Source organism: Carcharhinus amblyrhynchos, chromosome 13 (assembly GCF_965287045.1).
Source record: "Carcharhinus amblyrhynchos chromosome 13, sCarAmb.v2.hapA, whole genome shotgun sequence".
In the NCBI taxonomy this organism is placed as follows: Eukaryota; Metazoa; Chordata; class Chondrichthyes; order Carcharhiniformes; family Carcharhinidae; genus Carcharhinus; species Carcharhinus amblyrhynchos.
The window spans coordinates 21,916,684-21,934,441 of record NC_137336.1 but is presented as its reverse complement, the minus strand read 5'-3'; the positions used below and the strand labels follow the sequence as shown (position 1 = coordinate 21,934,441).

Genomic DNA, 17,758 nt, shown 5'->3' with positions numbered 1-17,758 from the left:
AGATGGGACTCGAGCAGTCAGGTCCAACCTGCCATTTTGGAAGGTCTCCAGAGTTGGCTTGACTTCCCAAGGACTGGTCCATTGCCTTTGAAATAAACCTTCCACTATCTGACAAACAGAGCCATGTTTATTAAATGGGCACAGCCTTCTTCAAATAATAAGTGCCTTTTCTTTTAGTTGCTTGCACAGGAAAGAATAATTGGCTTTATGTCAGGAACAAAGAACAAACAAAGAACAAAGAACATCACAGCACAGGAACAGGCCCTGCAGTCCTACAAGCCCGCGCCGCCCATTTTATCACTCAGTGACTGCCTTATTCAAGTCCTTCTTCTACCTACGACTTTTGTGTACATCTAGTGGACTCCACAATAAAGGTGTGCAAATTTAGGGAATTATATGTGCGCCAGATTAAGGGAGATCTAATTTAAGGACAATTTCTTGACACCAACAGCCAAAAAGCACTTTTTACATAATAAGGAAGTATTACAGCTTGAAAAATATCACTCTCACTTGCTGCAAATGGTGAATGTTTTTTCATTCATGTTGCTGACCATGAGTGAAAAGAAAACTTTTAAGAAGACATCACTTAAAGCTGAAACATATGGATGCAAAATGCACTTTTACATAGATACTGCAGTGTACAAAATTTTATTTATGACAGTATGATCATTCAGTATTAGGAGACAATGCAAGAAAAATAATTACTATGTACAACTTTTTTTTACATCGATGGAAAGAATAATAGATATTCAGAAGTAATTACAAGTCAATAAACTGACTGATGAGAGCAAAACCAAAACAGTTTATAACCTTTGAAATGATATTACAGTTTTAAAATCTCTGAAATGATATTACGGTTTTAAAATCAAGTTTTTAAGTTTTAAAATCAAGTTTTTTTTTGTACTCGGAACTTTGTGAAGATGTTTGATATGTCCTTTAAATTAAAACATTTGGATTTAAGTGTACACAGCACACTTACAAAATTTGTTTCTGGTATGAAACTTGGAGTGTAATAAAGACTGAGGAAGATAGCAATTAACTTCAAGAGAAGCTGCTGGAACAAGCGGACACACAGAACTGAAAGGCAGCACAGGACAGCTGATGTGATACGCTTTGTTAGAAAGAATGAGGATACCAGAAATGATGGATTGAAATTATCCAGACACACCAGAAGCTAGGGATATTGACCGGAATTTTACGGTCCTGGCTGCCACAGGAATCGGAGCGGGCGAAGGGCAGATTATGGAAAGGTCTGTTGACTACGGGTAGGATTTTACGGCTTTGGGATGAGTGAGGCCGTAAAATCTCACCCATTGTCCTGAGAACAGGCAAGGTTAAGAAGAGATATGGTATAGGTGTTCAAATAATAAAATATTTAAGTAGATTTGGCAAATGAATCAGTGGTGTCATGAGAGTCTTGTGTAGGTAGTAATTAGTTGGGATTTGGAATTCAATGTCTGGTAATGTGGTGGAGATTGATTAAATAGCATCTCTCAAAGGGATAAATAATTGAAGGAGAAAAACATTTGCGATATGGAAAAAGTGGGGTAAAATGGGATTAACAGAATTGCTGTTTAATAGGGTTGACAGAGGCTTGATTGGCAAAATATACTCCATCTGTGCCGTACTATTCTGTGGAGTAAATTTTCCGGTCCCAGCCATCTCAAGGTCTGTTGACTTCGGGTGGGAATAATGTTCACACGAGGTTCCACTGCCACAGCAACAAATAATATAGAGATGTTGAGGAGTGTAAGGCTTTGAAAGTTCAGATACACAAATGAGAAAATGCTTATAATGCTGAAAAATCCTATGAGATATGCGTTATTAATAGGCACATACAAGTAGAAACTGTCATCATAATTTTCAAATCATAAATAGTAGCAAAAAAGGATGACTTTTGGAGAGTAACATCATTGATCTGATTGGTGGTGCTGTATTGGTAAATGGAAGTTTGTAGGCATTCTGTACAACCACCAAAAACAGACATTCGACAACTTACTTGCACAAGTCACTGAAATGAGGCCAGCAGGTAAATTTTGGGCCAGTTTGGGGCAGCCTAGATGGCAGATGTGCTGCCAATGCAGCCCCGTTTCTGGTCTCGAAAAGAGAGCCAGCCAAATTTTTACTGCATAGAATACAAAAGCAAAGAGATTAATGCTCTATTGTGACCCATTTTGGAGGCCTTACTTTTGTAAAGATGTCAAGGCTGGCTATGAAGAGTGTGTCAAAGAGATTCACTGAGACGATAATGGGGATGAAAGACTTCAGTTCTAAGGGCAGATGAGAGATACAGCAGCTCTTTTCATTAAAAGAAAGGTTAAAGGGAGGTGCTGGCAAAATCATAAAGGGTTTTGATACGATACGTTGTGACAAAATGTGGAATTCATTTTCCAGCAGAACCAGTCTCAGGCACAGTGTGCGTGTGTGAATTGCAAACCAGCATTTCAAGTCTGTGTAATTTCAATTCTCAAGTCTCATTTAAAATGATCACTCCACTTCCAAAGAGGGTGCAGAACAATTGCCAGAAGGGGAAGTGATGGGTAGGGAAGGTCTTGGAAAGGGTCCTTCAGGCAGCAAAGGGTGAGTTCAGGGAAGGGAGGTCAAGGTTTTCCTTGCGACAATGTACCCATTCTGCCTTGAGACTCAAAAAGAAACTAAGCTAATTTAGATATTACAGCACAATGAACTGTGGGATTCAATTGGTTCAAAGGTGAAAAGGGAGTAAGTGAAGGGATGGGGCAGAATGGTAGTTGAACATGTGCCCACTCCTGATATTAGTTAGACCAGTCGAGATGTACAGGAGCAAAGATGGTAATGGTCCGATGGATGGAACAATGGCAAAAGAGAAACAGTAGAAGGTTAATCACCAGTGTAGCACTTTCAGACTGGTTGTAAAACAGACTGGGTTGAGTGAATGCTAAAGGTGGAATCATTCAACTTTTTTACTATATTGTATAAAAAGACAAATAAGAAAGTAAGCATCAGTTGGTGAAAAATTCAGAGAAATTCTAGGTTTGGAAACATTTTATAGACTGACAATAAAGCCTATTAACATTTAATGGAAGAAATTGTTTATTAAAAGGGGAACTGCTGCCACTTTGAGCAGCAACTCAACTAAAAGAGTCAGGCACCAAGATCAAGTCATGCATGAGCATTGCAGAAGTATCTTGTAATGTACTTTATGTCTTTTTTGCAATGGAAACAGTATCATCCAATTATGAGTGATATTGACCCAGATTCTGCAGTGCCAATGGTGGTCATTGTCATTACTCCTCTGAAATGGACAGCAACATCTGGAGTTTGCACAGTTAAATAGAGATGCCAGTAAGTTAACCAGGAGCAGCAGTGTGCCATTAGTTGATTCTATTGCTATAGCATAGCCCCAATTCATTTTATTTAATTATCTAGTTATTACATGTAAAAACAAATGTGCAGCTAAAATTTGCTAGTTTTGGAATGATTGTTTTAACCTACTTTGTGAACTGGATTACTCAACCTATTTTTGACTTTAGTGGGTTTTTGTGAGGGGGGGAACAATGATCAGTTTAGTTTTGAGAAAGTGAAATCATATCTAAGGAGTGCTTTCGAGAAATTCAAGTCGCTCCTCAATTAGTCGGAGATTCTCTTCAAGCTCTTTTTGCTTGATTAACAAAGCCTTTTTCATCTGGATAAAGTGCTGACAGTGCTGAAGCTGCTTCTCAGTGAGGTAGTTTGTTAAGATACTGAAGATCACCCGTTCTCGGTGGTCTTGATGTTCCTTCAGTCCTCTGGCATCTTCATGCTGGCGGGAGAGCATCTGGTGTCTTTCTTTCAATGACTTCTAAACAAAAAACAACCTGTATTAGAACTAGCAAATCTTTCTCACTGGCTGCAGTAAGTCTGAGAATGTACTATTTTATAAGGGCAAGAACATTATACTACATTTAACAACAAATATTTTTCTAGCTTTATAGAAGAGTTGTCTTAAAGTTTCATGTCTCACCTAAGAGAAGGCACTGCTGACAATGCAGCACTCCTGCAGTGCTGCAGTGATTCTGATAATTCACCATATTGTTGTCAGATGTTTGATAATGGTTAACTGGCATTTCTGAAAATTATGGGGACTCCATGGATTTATTTGTTAAATAAAGTTAATTGATTAGTCACCAGTGAGGCTTACATTAACACTACAATGAAGTTATTGTGAAATTCCCCGAGTCGCCACACTCCGGCGCCCGTTCGGGTCAATGCACCTAAATGGCACATTTTTCAGACTGTGGGAGGAAACTGGAGCACAAAGAGGAAACCCATGCAGACGCGGGGAGAACATGCAAGCTCCACACAGACAGTGACCAAAGCCGGGAATCGAACCCAGCTCCCTGGCATTGTGAGGCAGCAATACTAACTACTGTGCCACTGTGCCGCCCTTCGTAACACTGTGGAGGGGAATCTAAGGCTTGACAATGTGGAGTTCAGTTTATGATCGAGTTTTCTGTGTCTGGAAGCATCTGGTCAAATACTGGATGTGATAACGCTAGGTCAGATATGAGTGTATAACGACAGCAGGTAATGAATCATTGGACTTTTCCATTGTGCAATGATTACTTAGGCTGTAGCAAACTTTTTTATTTGTTTATGGGATATAGGCTGGGCCAGCATTTATTGTCCATCCCTGAGGTCATTTGAGAATCAACCATATTGTTGTGGATCCAAAGTCACAAATAGGCCAAACCAGGTAAGGGCAGTAGATACTTTTTTCCCTCAAGGACAGAACCATATGGGTTTTTAATAGTTTTATGGCCATCATTAGGCTTTCGATTGCAGGTGTTAATTGAATTCAAATTCCACCTTCTGGTGAGATTTGAACCAGGGTTCCCAGAGCATTTCCCTGAGTCTCTGGATTACTAGTCCAGCAACAATACCATTGTGCCACTGCCTCCCCATTGAGAAGGGGCATCCCAGATTCTTAGACATCTAGACAAGGCCAAGCAGTGGGGAGGAGTTCTCAAGGTTTGGCATCACAGAGACTTCCATTCTCTTTAAAAACTAAATGCAATGGCATCACTTATATCCACCTGAACAGGTAGACGTTCTAATGGCTTATTCAAAAGAAAATGTTATCTCTGACTTGAATATTTTGAATATATACCAATATCAATAATGCTGTAATTTTAACACCAAGGTCAGTCAAGGATATTCTGAGATCTTCAAGTCTCCAATATAGTTTCTTCCTTACACATTATCATTAAACAATTCCAGATTCCTTCAACTAAATCCTTCGTCACATTTCTGGTGAATCTGAGACAGGCCAGAAGGACAGTGATTGAATTTGAATTCGCTTTGCTGTGCTGCTCATTTAACCTTGTCATTAGATTTTACAACAACCTGCAAAATAAATTTATCATGAAAAGGTTGAATAAAGGACTCATATCTTCCTCAAGCAGCATTTCCAAATGAGGAATGAGGCTCTGATATGCATGAATCAAATCAGCTGATGTGCTCTGAGTATCTCAAGAATGTGCTACTTTAAAGTGACCTTTTTTCGTACATTATTGTGCTGGAATGTTAATCCCTTCTTGAAGCAGTTGCTGCAACTTGTTTGAGCTTTTTTCTCCACTAAGATTGAATGTGCGAGCTTACATGCAGTAGCAAGACTAATTACTTAATACTTTAACAACTGAGGGTGGCACGGTGGCACAGTGGTTAGCACTGCTGCCTCAAAGTGCCAGAGAACTGGGTTTGAATCCTGGCTTGAGTCACTGTGTGGGGTCTGCATGTTCTCCCCATGTCTGCGTGGGTTTTCTCCTGGTCTCCAGTTTCCTCCCACAGTCTGAAAGGCATGTTGGCTAGATAAATAAAAGCAAATTACTGCGGATCTTGGAATCTGAAACCAAAAGAGAAAATGCTGGAAAATCTGGCAGCATCTGTAAGGAGAGAAAAGAGCTGATGTTTTGAGTCCAGTTGACCCTTTATCATGCTGGTTAAATGCAATGGTCATCTAAATTCTTCCTCAGTGTAGCAGAACAGGTGCCGGAATAGGATGACTAGGGGATTTTCACAGTAATTTCATTGCAGTGTTGATGTAAGCCTACTAATAAATAAACTGAGATTCTTCATCTTTGTGCCTGATTGCAACCACAATTGATTTATCTAGGTTTTGTGCCACATGATATTTAATTTATTAACTGCTTTTACACCCTTATCGAAACATTTTATGGTAATAATTGAAATTATATCACACTACTGAAATAATTCTTATCAAAATTACAAATGACATCCTGTGTGACTGTGACAAAGGAAAATAATCCCTTGTTGTCCTTCTTGACGCTGTCTGCAGCTTTTGACATAGTTAATCACGCCACCCTTCTCCCTCCATGGCCTCACCCCTCCTGATCTCTATAATCTTCTCCAATCCAAGACATCTGCACTTGTCTAATTCTGGCTCCTTGAGCAGCGCTGATTGTATTCACTTCACCGATGGTTATGCCTTCAGCTGCCTATGGGTTAAGCTCTGAAATTCCTTCATTACACTGCCCCACCTTTCTACCTGGCTTTTCTTCTTTTTGCTACACTTTAAACCCATCATTTTGACTAAGCTTTTAGTCGCCTGACCTCATCTCTCCCTTCGAGGCTTGGCGGCATTTTGTTAAATAACGCTCATGTGCTGTGCTTTGGGACATTTTATTATGTTTAAAGCAATACATGGAACTAAGCTCTTGTTGATCTATCTGCAATTTCTTTTAACAGGCTAAGTGCTGTTATCAATTGTGATTTGCATGCATGAAACAATGGAAGCCCTACACTTCCCATATCTGCCACATGCTCATCTGCATCATTCTACTGTTTGCTCACATTATTTGAGAGTCTAGAACATTGAGTCTGAAATTATCCCTAATTTAGATACAGCAACAGTCAATAAGCAACAAAAATCCCCTTGAAAACTCCCTTTGGGGCAGCACGATGGCACAGTGGTCAGCACTGCTGCTTCACAGCACCAGGGACCCAGGTTCAATTCCGGCCTCGGGTCCCTGTCTGTGTGGAGTTAGTACATTCTCCCCCTGTCTGCTCCGGTTTCCCCAAAAATGTGCGGGTTAGGTTGATTGACCATGCTAAATTGCTCCTTGTGTCGGGGGGCGGGGGGGTGGGGGGGCGGGGGGGGGTGGCGGCGTGGAAGCAGGGTAAATATGAGGGAATAGGGGAATGGAACCTGGGTGGGATTGTTGTTGGTGCAAACTCAATGGGCTGAATTGCCTTCATCTGCACTGTAGGGATTCTATGATAATTCTTTGAAAAATTTGAAAAGTTCTTTGTCCTCCGCAATAATCATTTCTGTTTTCCTTTATTCTCGAACTATCAGTGAAAACATACATTTCAGTTATTTGCTATGTGGTCACAAAGCCAAGGGAAGATTGTTGCAAAACTAGTTAACAGAGTGTGGATCCAATGTCTGCTGTAAATGATTAGTCAAATTCACTTCAGGCAAAGGCAAACGAAGATGAAAGTTCAGAGTTATAATAAACACAGATTCCTGTAAATCCTCTGCATCCATGCCACCCATCAAATCTTGCAGTTAATACACAGCCAATATAATGTGTAGGTGATTGTCATGAAACCAGCACTTTTTGTATTATGTCCCCTCCCCACAACAGATAAGGTAAAGTGCTTTTCACAGAAATACAAGATAATTACAGATGAGGAAAACCATTTGGGTCACTTTAATTCATCCACCAGGAAATCTTCCCATTGAAACATCTAATTGTTTCTTAAATACCTAGTTTCCACAAGTCCATCTGGAAATCTATTCCATTTATTCATCACTCTTTTGTGTGAAGAGAATTGTGATACCAATTCTAAATATATCTTTTGTTAGTTTGTCCTGTTCGCACTCCAGAATTTGTATTTTTCTGATGGTTCTGGATATTTGGCCCCTGGGTGGCAGGAATGGAAGGGAGGGCAGGGGAGAGGGCAACAGTAACATTGCACAGAGGAGGGTTGGGACAGCTGCCTGATGCAGTTCCAGTGAAGGCCTGGGTGCAGAGAGTCTGTCTGCTCGTTGGATTATTAATGCCCCTAACCTCTCAATATTAGCCTCAGTTGTGTGTTCAAGTAAATCACTGAGAGGTGATCTTACTGGCTGTTCACACCACACTCCCACTGCAGTGAAGTCAGGAATTTGGCTCCCAGCAAAATTTCTCTACACTGCAGTGAGATGGGAAAATCCTACCGGCGGTAACATTCCAGCCATTCTTGGTAACATGCCATTTTATACCGTATTTCTAGGAAGAAGGAATGTTTCCACATCTAAATGTTTTTTTTTTAAGTGCACAATCATTAGAATGTTCTTTCCTTAAAATGTGATGCAAGTGATTTTGCTTTGTGCTTAGATTAGCACTAGAAGGGAACCCCAAATTCCACAAGAATCAATAGCTAAAATCACTGGGAATATCCAGGTAGCAACAAATAGAATATTTTTCTGGTTCTTTTGGTAATGTCTGCTCTGGTAAAATGCCAAACCAAATGCAACTGGATTATCGTACAAACCTTCTCTCCCAAGTCAGTGGTCTCATTCACTTTACTCAGGGCACTTTCTACTCGCACCAGGCGACTCGATAGACACAGCAGCAAGTTCATCACTTTGTCCAAGTCCTCAATGAAGGTCTTGTACTTCTGGATTTCATTCGGTGTGCAGACATCGTTGACCCAGGCCTCAATATCCCCACCTAGCGTGCTATTCATTTTGACATCTTCATTTAAGCTCGCTTTAGCTTCCTGAAGCTTTTGAAGTTTACATTTAATTGCGTTAATTAACTCCTTCTGGAAATCAAAGCAGAACAATTTTTAGCATGCACATTCTCTTTAAACACATTAACAACTTTACATCCACTCAAGAGACAGCAGGCCTGGTTTCAAACTGGGGCATAACAGCAACAAGTAGGGGCTAACATGATTGATAACAATATTTGATTCCAGCAATGTGAAGTCTGGGAGATTTTAATAGTAGCTTCTGCCTGACCCTGGTGGTTAAAATGACTGCAATAAATAGCGTAGCCCTTAAATCGGGGGTGAGGTGTGGGGAAGGGGGTATGTCCGAAAGCCAGATGATCAGTGAGTGATCACATGAAAGCCACAAATAAATAAAACTTTACCCTGTTCCATCTCATTTCTCTCTTTGAAAAATGGAAAAAGAAATGATAAACCAAGCATCCTATTTCTTTCTGGGATTGACTTACTTTGTTTTTCTTTCTAGATAAATATCAACTCCCAAACCCAACTTCCTAAATTGTTGGTTTTGTAGCTCAAGGCCTAGAATATGCTGGGAGTCTGATGTTCAAACCCAAACTACTTCCAGCTGTAGGTTTCCTTTCAATGTCTGTTAATTCTGACCCCCAAGAGCAGAAGGTTGTCGTCTTTGGCATTTTCTTCATCCAGGGATTCATGGAATCATAGGATCCCTACAGGAGAAGAGATTCGGCCTATCACAACCACAATCCTACCCAGTCTCTATCCCTTTACCCCAATGTATTTAGCGTGCTAGTCCCCCTGATGATTGGCAATTCAGTATGGCCAATCAACCACACTCGCACATCTTTGGACTGTGGGAGGAAACCCAGGCAGACATGGGGAGAAGGTGCAAACTCCGCAATGTCCCAAGCTGGGAATCGAATCCAGGCCCGTGACGCTGTGAGGCAGCAGTGCTAACCATTATGCCACCATGCCTCCTCATGCTGATTCATCGCCCAGAGGTATATGCTCCACAGTCACATCAAGCCTGAGCCAAGAAACGGAATTGTTGCCCACAAAGGTGGGAATACTTGTTAACCATCCGGGATGAGATGACTAATTATTCCCAGTCATCTCAGTTAATGGGATCTGGGAGAAGACATTAAATAAATCTTGTATGAAATTGAAATACATTCTAAGTTGTGACTGTTCCCATATTGGGTCATCTGGTTTTAATGCATATAGTCAATGCCCACACCTGTGGCATTCCTTCTTATAGTGTATGGTTGAAAATACAACACTAAAAGCACAGTTTGGGCAGCATGGTGGCACAGTGGTTAGTACTGCTATTTTATAGCTGCAGGAACTCGGTTCAACTCCAGCTTTGGGTGACTGCCTGGGGAGTTTGCACATTCTCCCTGAGTCTGCGTGGGTTTCCTCCGGGTGCTCTGGTTTCCTCCCACGGTCCAAAGGTGTGAAGGTTAGGTGGATTGGCCATGCTAAATTGCCCCTTAGTGTCCAAAGACTTGTAGATTAGATGGATTAGCCATGTTAAATGGGTGGAGTTACAGGAATAGGGTGGGGGAGAGGGCTTGAATAAAATAATCTATCAGAGAGTTGGTGCAGGGCCGATGGGCCAAATGGTCTCTTCTGCACTACAGGGATTCTATGATTGATCCCAAAACCTTCCGCAAGAGAAAGAAAATCAAAAACTACTAAATGTGAAAATATCACATCCCTGCAAATTAGTAACAATATGAGGATATCCTCGTTGCAACAAAATTATTTATAAAGAATACATTAATGATGGCGACCAAAACTGTGTGCAGTTTTGGTCGCCGCACTTAAGCAAGGATATTTTGGCCTTGGAGGGGGTGCAGAGGAGGTTCACTAGGCTGATACCGGAGTTGAGGGGGTTGAGCTATGAGGAGAGGCTGAATAAACTAGGCTTGTACTCGTTAGAGTTTAGAAGGATGAGGGGAGATCTCATTGAGACGTACAAGATGATGAATGGGATGGATAGGGTAGAGGTGGAGAGGCTCTTCCCGCTCAGAAAGGACAGTAGGACTAGAGGGCACTGCCTCAAGATAAGGGGGGGAGCAGTTTAGAACGGAGTTGAGGAGGAACTTCTTCACTCAAAGGGTGGTGAATCTCTGGAATTCTCTGCCCGTTGAAGTGGTGGAGGCTGCCTCGCTAAATATATTTAAGACGTGGGTAGATAGGTTTTTGATAGGCAAGGGGATTAAGGGTTATGGGGAGAAGGTAGGAAAGTGGAACTGAGCCACTTCAGGTCAGCCATGATCTTATTGAATGGCGGGGCAGGCTTGAAGGGCTAGATGGCCTACTCCTGCTCCTATTTCTTATGTTCTTATGTTGTTGCAGAAAAGAAATCTCTTGTTATACATTGTTGCAAGAGGCAATAATGCTGTTGCCTGGAAGAGGGCAGCAATATTGTATACATTAGAATGTAGCAGGGTACCTTCCACTATTAGATCACTAGCCATGAATCAGGCTATTGCAGATTATCACCTGTGAAAGGGCATTGGGAAGCGGTGAAAATTCTTCTTAAGCAAAGAGGTGATTAACACAAAAGATAGCACGTCATGAATCATAGAACCCTACAGTGCAGAAAGAGGCCCTTTTGCCCATCGAGCCTGCACTGACCACAATCCCACCCAGGCCCCACCCCCATATTTTACCCGCAAATCCCTCTAACCTACGCATCTCAGCACACAAAGGGGCAATTTTAGCATGGCCAATCAACCTAACCTGCACATCTTTGGACTGTGGGAGGAAACTGGAGCACCCGGAGGAAACCCATGTTGTGTTGCTATTGTGAAAAAGTGCATTGTATTGAGAGTATAAGCTACAGGAATGCAGCGCAGAAAATGGGTTAGCTGGTGCATGTAGAAGCTTAGTATTATCCTCAAAATTGGCTTCAGAGGAACAAAGGTGTACTGGGATCTCATCATGAAACACTCACCTTCTTCTCTGTAGTACCAGTTGGGCACTCCATTTCACACGTAGCCCTCTCTTTTTCCTGATTAACGTTGATTGGTATTTCAGATTCAGAATCTTCTTTTATAGAAAATGGGAATTGATTATCTTTCTCATCTCTAATAAAAAGAATTGGATAACAGTGTGGGGGTTATGGTCTGCATTAACACTACAGAGTATCAAGCATCAACATGACCAGCATGATTCCACTTACCCTTACTGTAGCTTTACCTATAACAAACTATCATTGTGAGACATATTCAGAAAGTAAGAGATTGGAGTGATGCAGTGAACTAATATAGTTTCAATTCTTCGATGTGGGTTCAAATCCTTCTCAAACTTATCTCTTAGTCGGGGAGGGGGCACAAGAGTCTTAGTTTAAATAAGCTTGAGTGAGATCCAAGTGAGTGTTTAACAAGTGTGTAAGAACCCAGAGCATAAAACTGTTGGTGAGAATTCTCAATTGAAAAATTCTCTGCCTCCCTCCAATAGAGAATAGCAATAGATTAGGTGTACAGTCTTGGTCTCCTTAATTGAGGGGTGTAATTGCATTGGAGGTAATTCGGAGGATGTTCACTGGATCGATTCCCGAGATGAGGGATTTGTCTTGCAAAGAGAGATTGGGCAGTGTAGGTCTTTACTTCCTGAAGTTTAGAAGAATGACAGGAGATCTCATTGAAGAGTTCAAGATGATAAAGGGGATTGACAAAGTAGATGTGGAGAGGATGTTTCCTCTTATGGTGCAATCTAGAACAAGAGGTCATAGTTTTAGGATAAGGGGTAGCAGATTTAAAACAGAGATGAGAAGAAATTACTTCTCTCTAAAGGTCATGAGTCTGTGAAATTCACAACCCCAGAACGTGGTGGATGTCGGAACTTTGAGTGAATTTAAAGAAGAGGTGGGCCGATTTTTATTTAGTCAGGGATTGAAAGACTATGGTAATCGGGCAGGAATGTGGAGTTGAGGCTGGGATGAGATCACCCATGATCATATTAAGTAGTGGAGCAGGCTCGAGGGATTCCTACTCCTGCCCAAAACTTGTAGCTGGCAAGATTAGAGTGGGAAAGGATTGGTTCAATCTGATGTTAATTGGCTCCAACCAACCCTACCATGGATTCACCTCTATGATCCCACTTAAGATTGTGCAGGATTATGGTGTAAAAAGGGACAAAAATCGGATAAGCACGCCTGCATCCTGAACTCCATTTTCTTGCAAGCTGTCCTGATGAGTGCAAAATGAAAAACTTTAATAGCATGTACCTTTTCTCAGCAATGCTTCCATATTAATTCATGCTATAAGTGTAGGGTTGTACGCTATTGATAGATGGAAATTTCTGTTAACCAGCATTTTTGATTGACTGGCACCACCTATTGCCAGATTGTAATAACCTCAATGAGGCCCATGAAGTTGGCCTCTTGGAGTATGAGCTCCCTGATTGAGGCAATGATTGCCTGTCCAATCAGGGAGTCTCACCTGTATGTATTAACGCTCCAGATTCCGACTTTGTACCTGAAGCGCACTTAGGTTTGGAATCGAGTATGTAAATAAAGGGAATCTGGTAAAGGGACACCAGCCTTAGAGATCTTATTTCACAGATAATAAAGATTTTACTGCATTTAAATGGTAAACAGGATGAAAAAGATAGATCCAGACCATCAACTATTGAGCAGTAATAGGGCAAAGGGTTCAAGAGCAAGTTAGGAAAAGGCAAAGTTAGGTCTAATAATGGGGAGGCGATGGCCTAGTAGTATTATTATTATCCTAATAATCCAGAAACTCAGCTAATGTTCTGGGGACCTGGGTTCGAATCCCGCCACTGCAGATGGTGGAACTTGAATATAATTTTTAAAAATCCAGAATTAAGAATTTACTGATGACCATGAAACCACTGTTGATTGTCAGAAAAAAAACTATCTGATTCACTAATGTCCTTTAGGGAAGGAAATCTGCCATCCTTACCTGGTCTGGCCTGCATATGACTCCAGAGCCATAATAATGTGGTTGGCCCTGAACTGCCCTCTGAACAAGGGCAGCTAGGGATGGGCAATAAATGCAGGCCAGGCAGCGATGCCCATGTCTCACAAATGAATGAAAAGAAAGGAACCTCTTGTTCAGGTGAGGCTCAATCAATGAACAAAGATGATACTTCCACATGGAACAATACTTCCAGAATCATTTATCAAACAAATGTCACAATGGGGACAAGAGGCATGTTATTTCCGTATGGATGATATTAGAGCATTAAATGCCCTTCCTCATGTCAGTATCCACCCTGTGCATAGCATAAAACACCCCAACAATGATTTATTTAGGGTAAATTTACCCAACAGTGGTGTTGAGCAGAGTGCAGCTGTATGGCTTTGCACATTTGTTGTAATCCTTTCCTAGGCTGTGTGAGAGACCGTGTGATACAGTTAAACATGTCAATGTCACATCAGTCACTCCATTTACAATGGAGAAAATCATAGGAACACAGGGAATTACTGATGGATCCAAAAATCAATGATATCTGACAGTTTTATATTAAACTCTAAATGCTAAATAAATTGGAATGCTAGTTATTGCTCTTTGCTGTGCACCATTGTGTGAATAGTTTTTGTTATATCTTTCCACAACAGGATGCCATATGATCAGTAACACATTATGTCGCTGCTGGACCCTCATCTCCGCTCACCTCCAGCACTGGCTCAGCCTGTTGCAGCAGATGGCACTGAGTTTGGGCACATCTTGTGCAATTGTTCTCAGTACATATTTCAGTGGCACTGCCATGTACTCGGGAAGGGTGAGAGTGAGTGAGGTTTTCTGTATGGCTTGGGTTGCGGATGACCCTGGAGCTAATCAACAATCATTTTACATTTGAACCATTTCAATAGCATTTATAACACTGGAGAAAGAGAATATTGTCAGTGTCACAGCAGAATACTTTTGCCCAGTATTTACCCATTTCCATAACACACAAAGAGCTAAAGTGTTGCTATTAAATTTAGTTGACTTCCCGACTAGTGTTTCTCAACCACTCTTGCTCTGAACCCATTTTCTGGTGCATTAATTTATATCCCACTATGCCACTAAACTCCATGTATAATTCCCCTCTGACCCTGCTGCCAATCTTGAGAAGGGAGACAGTGCCGCAATGGTATTGTCACTGGATGAGTAATCCAGAGACCTAAGTTAATATTCTAGGGACCGGTGTTCAAATCCCACCACAGTAGATAATAAAATTTGAATTTAATGAAAATCTGGAATTAAAAAAATCCAATGATGATCATGAATTGATTGCTGTAAAAACTCATCTGGTTCCCAAATCTCCTTTAGGGAAGGAAGTCTGTCATTCTTACTCGGTCTGGCATACAAGTGACTTCAGATCCACAGCAATGTGTTTGATGCTTAAATGCTGACTAAAATGGCCTAGCACTCAATTCAAGAGCAATTAGGAATGGGCAATCAATGCTGGCTCACCCAGCAATGCTCACATCCCCCAAATGAATAAATAAAAAAGTGAAAATGTACTGGTGACACCTGACAAATAATCTGCTGGGAGGAAGTGAAGCAATTGGAAAGAGAAGCATTCTAGTTCATTCTTGCACAATGCAATACAACATAAGCGGAGGTCAAAGAATAGAATTAATAGCTAAAATCACTTTTCAGATTACATTAAGCATGATGGCAGCTGTTGCAAAATCATTATTGACAGATTTTAAGACATTAAAGATATCACTTTGCTCACTCAGTTTCCCGTAACCCTTTCACACTATAATTTATTGGCAGAGTATGCACAAAATATACATCACTGGGGAGGTGATGGACTAATGGTATTATCACTAGACTGTTAATCCAGAAACTCAGCTAATGTTCTGGCGACCTGGGTTCGAATCCCACCACGGCAGGTGGTTGAATTTGAATTCAATAAAAAATATTTGGAATTAAGCAGTTACTGATGACCATTGTCAATTGTTGGAAAAACCCATCTGCTTCTCCATTATCCTTTAGGAAGGGAAACCTGTCATCCTTACCTGGTCTGGCTACATGTGACTCCAGAGCCAGAGCAATGCGGTTGGACTCTCAACTGCCCTCCAAGGGCAACTAGGTATGGACAATAAATGCTGACCAGCTTGTGACACCCATATCCCACAATGAATAAAAAAAATGCTTAAACTACTTACTTATTCTTGGTATCTTTCTCCATTGTCTGATTATACATTTGCTTCCTCTGACAAGCCTCAAGCACTAAGATATCCTTTTGAAACAACTCTTCCACAAGGTCCATTATCGTTTTCCTTCTGGGATTGGGATCAAGGACATCTGCTAGTGAACGGTCCTCATCTATAATTTCCTTCATAAGCTCCTCTATTCTCAAGTCTTCGGGGGACTTTGTCTTCACCCTCAGATGGACAGAGGTGGTACCTGAACCTGTTGAAAGTTGTTGAGTTGGTTCTTCCCCATTTTCTTGATCGTTTTCTACCGGCAACAAGCTACTGTCTTCACTTTCACCCTCAACAGATGTTGCAACTTGTGTCACTGAGGTTGGCATGACCCTTTCGAAACTGGTGCTTGGATAGTTTGGCAAAGATCCCAATTCCGATGGCATGTACCTGTAACGCTGTTCCTTGCCACTTCTTCCGGGATTTATTTGAACAGATTCCTTGGTTGGCAGTGAATTCTTTCTACTGGGAGAGAAAACACGGAGTCAGGTCAAAAAGCTAGGGTTAAGATGACATTTGACAAGCATCTCAGATTCACAATAAATAATTTTTTAGTTTGTTTAAGGAGGTTCCTCCTCATTACCAACCGCACCCACTACAACTGTCTGTATTGCATTTAAGGCCAATAACCATTTTATCAGAGAAAGAAAAGAAAGTGAAAATGTGCTGGGAAAGGTATTTTCCAACACAGTTCTTGTATTTCCCTGCTGAGACAATAAAGGTTGTGATGAGAATTATTAATAGAGCCCTGAGCTAATAGACTTTTAGTTAATAGACTCCAAGCAGGATAGTTTGACAGAAAATAACATCAGAACATTTAATATATCTTTAGCCTCATACAAAAAGGTTTATTTTATTTTAAAATTATTTTCTTGCATCAGCTCAAACAGCACAAACTTTCCTCATGATTGCAGCTCAGATGAGAAGCAGCTCCCACTATGATCACAGTTGAGATTAATTCCTGGTTTATATAAAGGAAGATACTTGTTCACTTACTGGTTGAACCACATTCAGGGTTCCTGAGGCTATGGGCAATGACATTGAAGGTCAGGCCTCCACAGAGCAATAACCCTCCACATCTCCCCCCTACTCTACGACTAATTAATATTTTCAGCAGCGACAGGTTTGATATTCAACAAATTGGCAACTTGAGGTGTAGTAATTTTGATGCCAAGCTCACCCTTATGCTGTCTTTGTTATCTGGCACTTTCAAAGGTGAAGCATGAAACATGGGCAGCGAGGGAGACACTGACTACACTCAATGGGGTGGCCTTGTCTGTAATACTGAGTTTTATATTCACAGCACTCTGGGCATACCTATACCTCAGCGGCTGCTACAGTTCAAGGAAGCAGCTCACCACCACCTTCTCAAGGGCAACTCGGGGTGAGCAATGAATACTGGTCTCACCAATGACCATCCATAAAAGAAATTTTTAAAAAAGGCTGAAGCTTTGGAATACATTAGACCATAAGACATAGGATAGAATTCGGCCACTCGGCCCATCAAGTCTGCTCTGCCATTCAATCATGGCTGATATTTTTCTCAGCCCCATTCCCCTGCCTTTTCCCCATAACCATTGATCCCCCTATTAATCAATAACCTATCTATCCCTGTCTTAAAGACATTCAATGACTTGGCCTCCACAGCTTTCTGCAGCAAAGAACTCCACCAGTTCATCACTCTCTGGCTGAAGAAATTCATCCTCATCTCTGTTTTAAGGGATCGTCCCTTTGGCTTGAGGTTGTGCCCTCTGATTCTACTTTTAGCACAATAACTCTGCTACTCTTGAGTCCAAGCTCATCGAGACTCTTAACCTTTTACTACTGGTTAAATAAATGTCGGAGTATTTAAAAATT

General features: G+C 41.1%; 1 protein-coding gene across 2 annotated transcripts in view; it reads right to left on the bottom strand.

Moving 5' to 3' along the window:
* Nucleotides 1-559: 559 nt before the first annotated feature.
* Nucleotides 560-17,758, bottom strand: part of shroom1 (shroom family member 1) — a 48,308-nt gene continuing 31,109 nt past the window's right edge. For both annotated transcript variants that reach the window (XM_080201372.1, XM_080201371.1), the window contains exons 5-8: nucleotides 15,863-16,366; nucleotides 11,684-11,816; nucleotides 8,521-8,793; nucleotides 560-3,820 (exon numbers count right to left, since the gene is read on the bottom strand). In XM_080201372.1, the coding sequence (XP_080057498.1) occupies nucleotides 3,572-3,820; nucleotides 8,521-8,793; nucleotides 11,684-11,816; nucleotides 15,863-16,366 (1,159 nt within the window). In that variant the 3' untranslated portion in view covers nucleotides 560-3,571. The remainder of the gene's footprint in view (nucleotides 3,821-8,520; nucleotides 8,794-11,683; nucleotides 11,817-15,862; nucleotides 16,367-17,758) is intronic.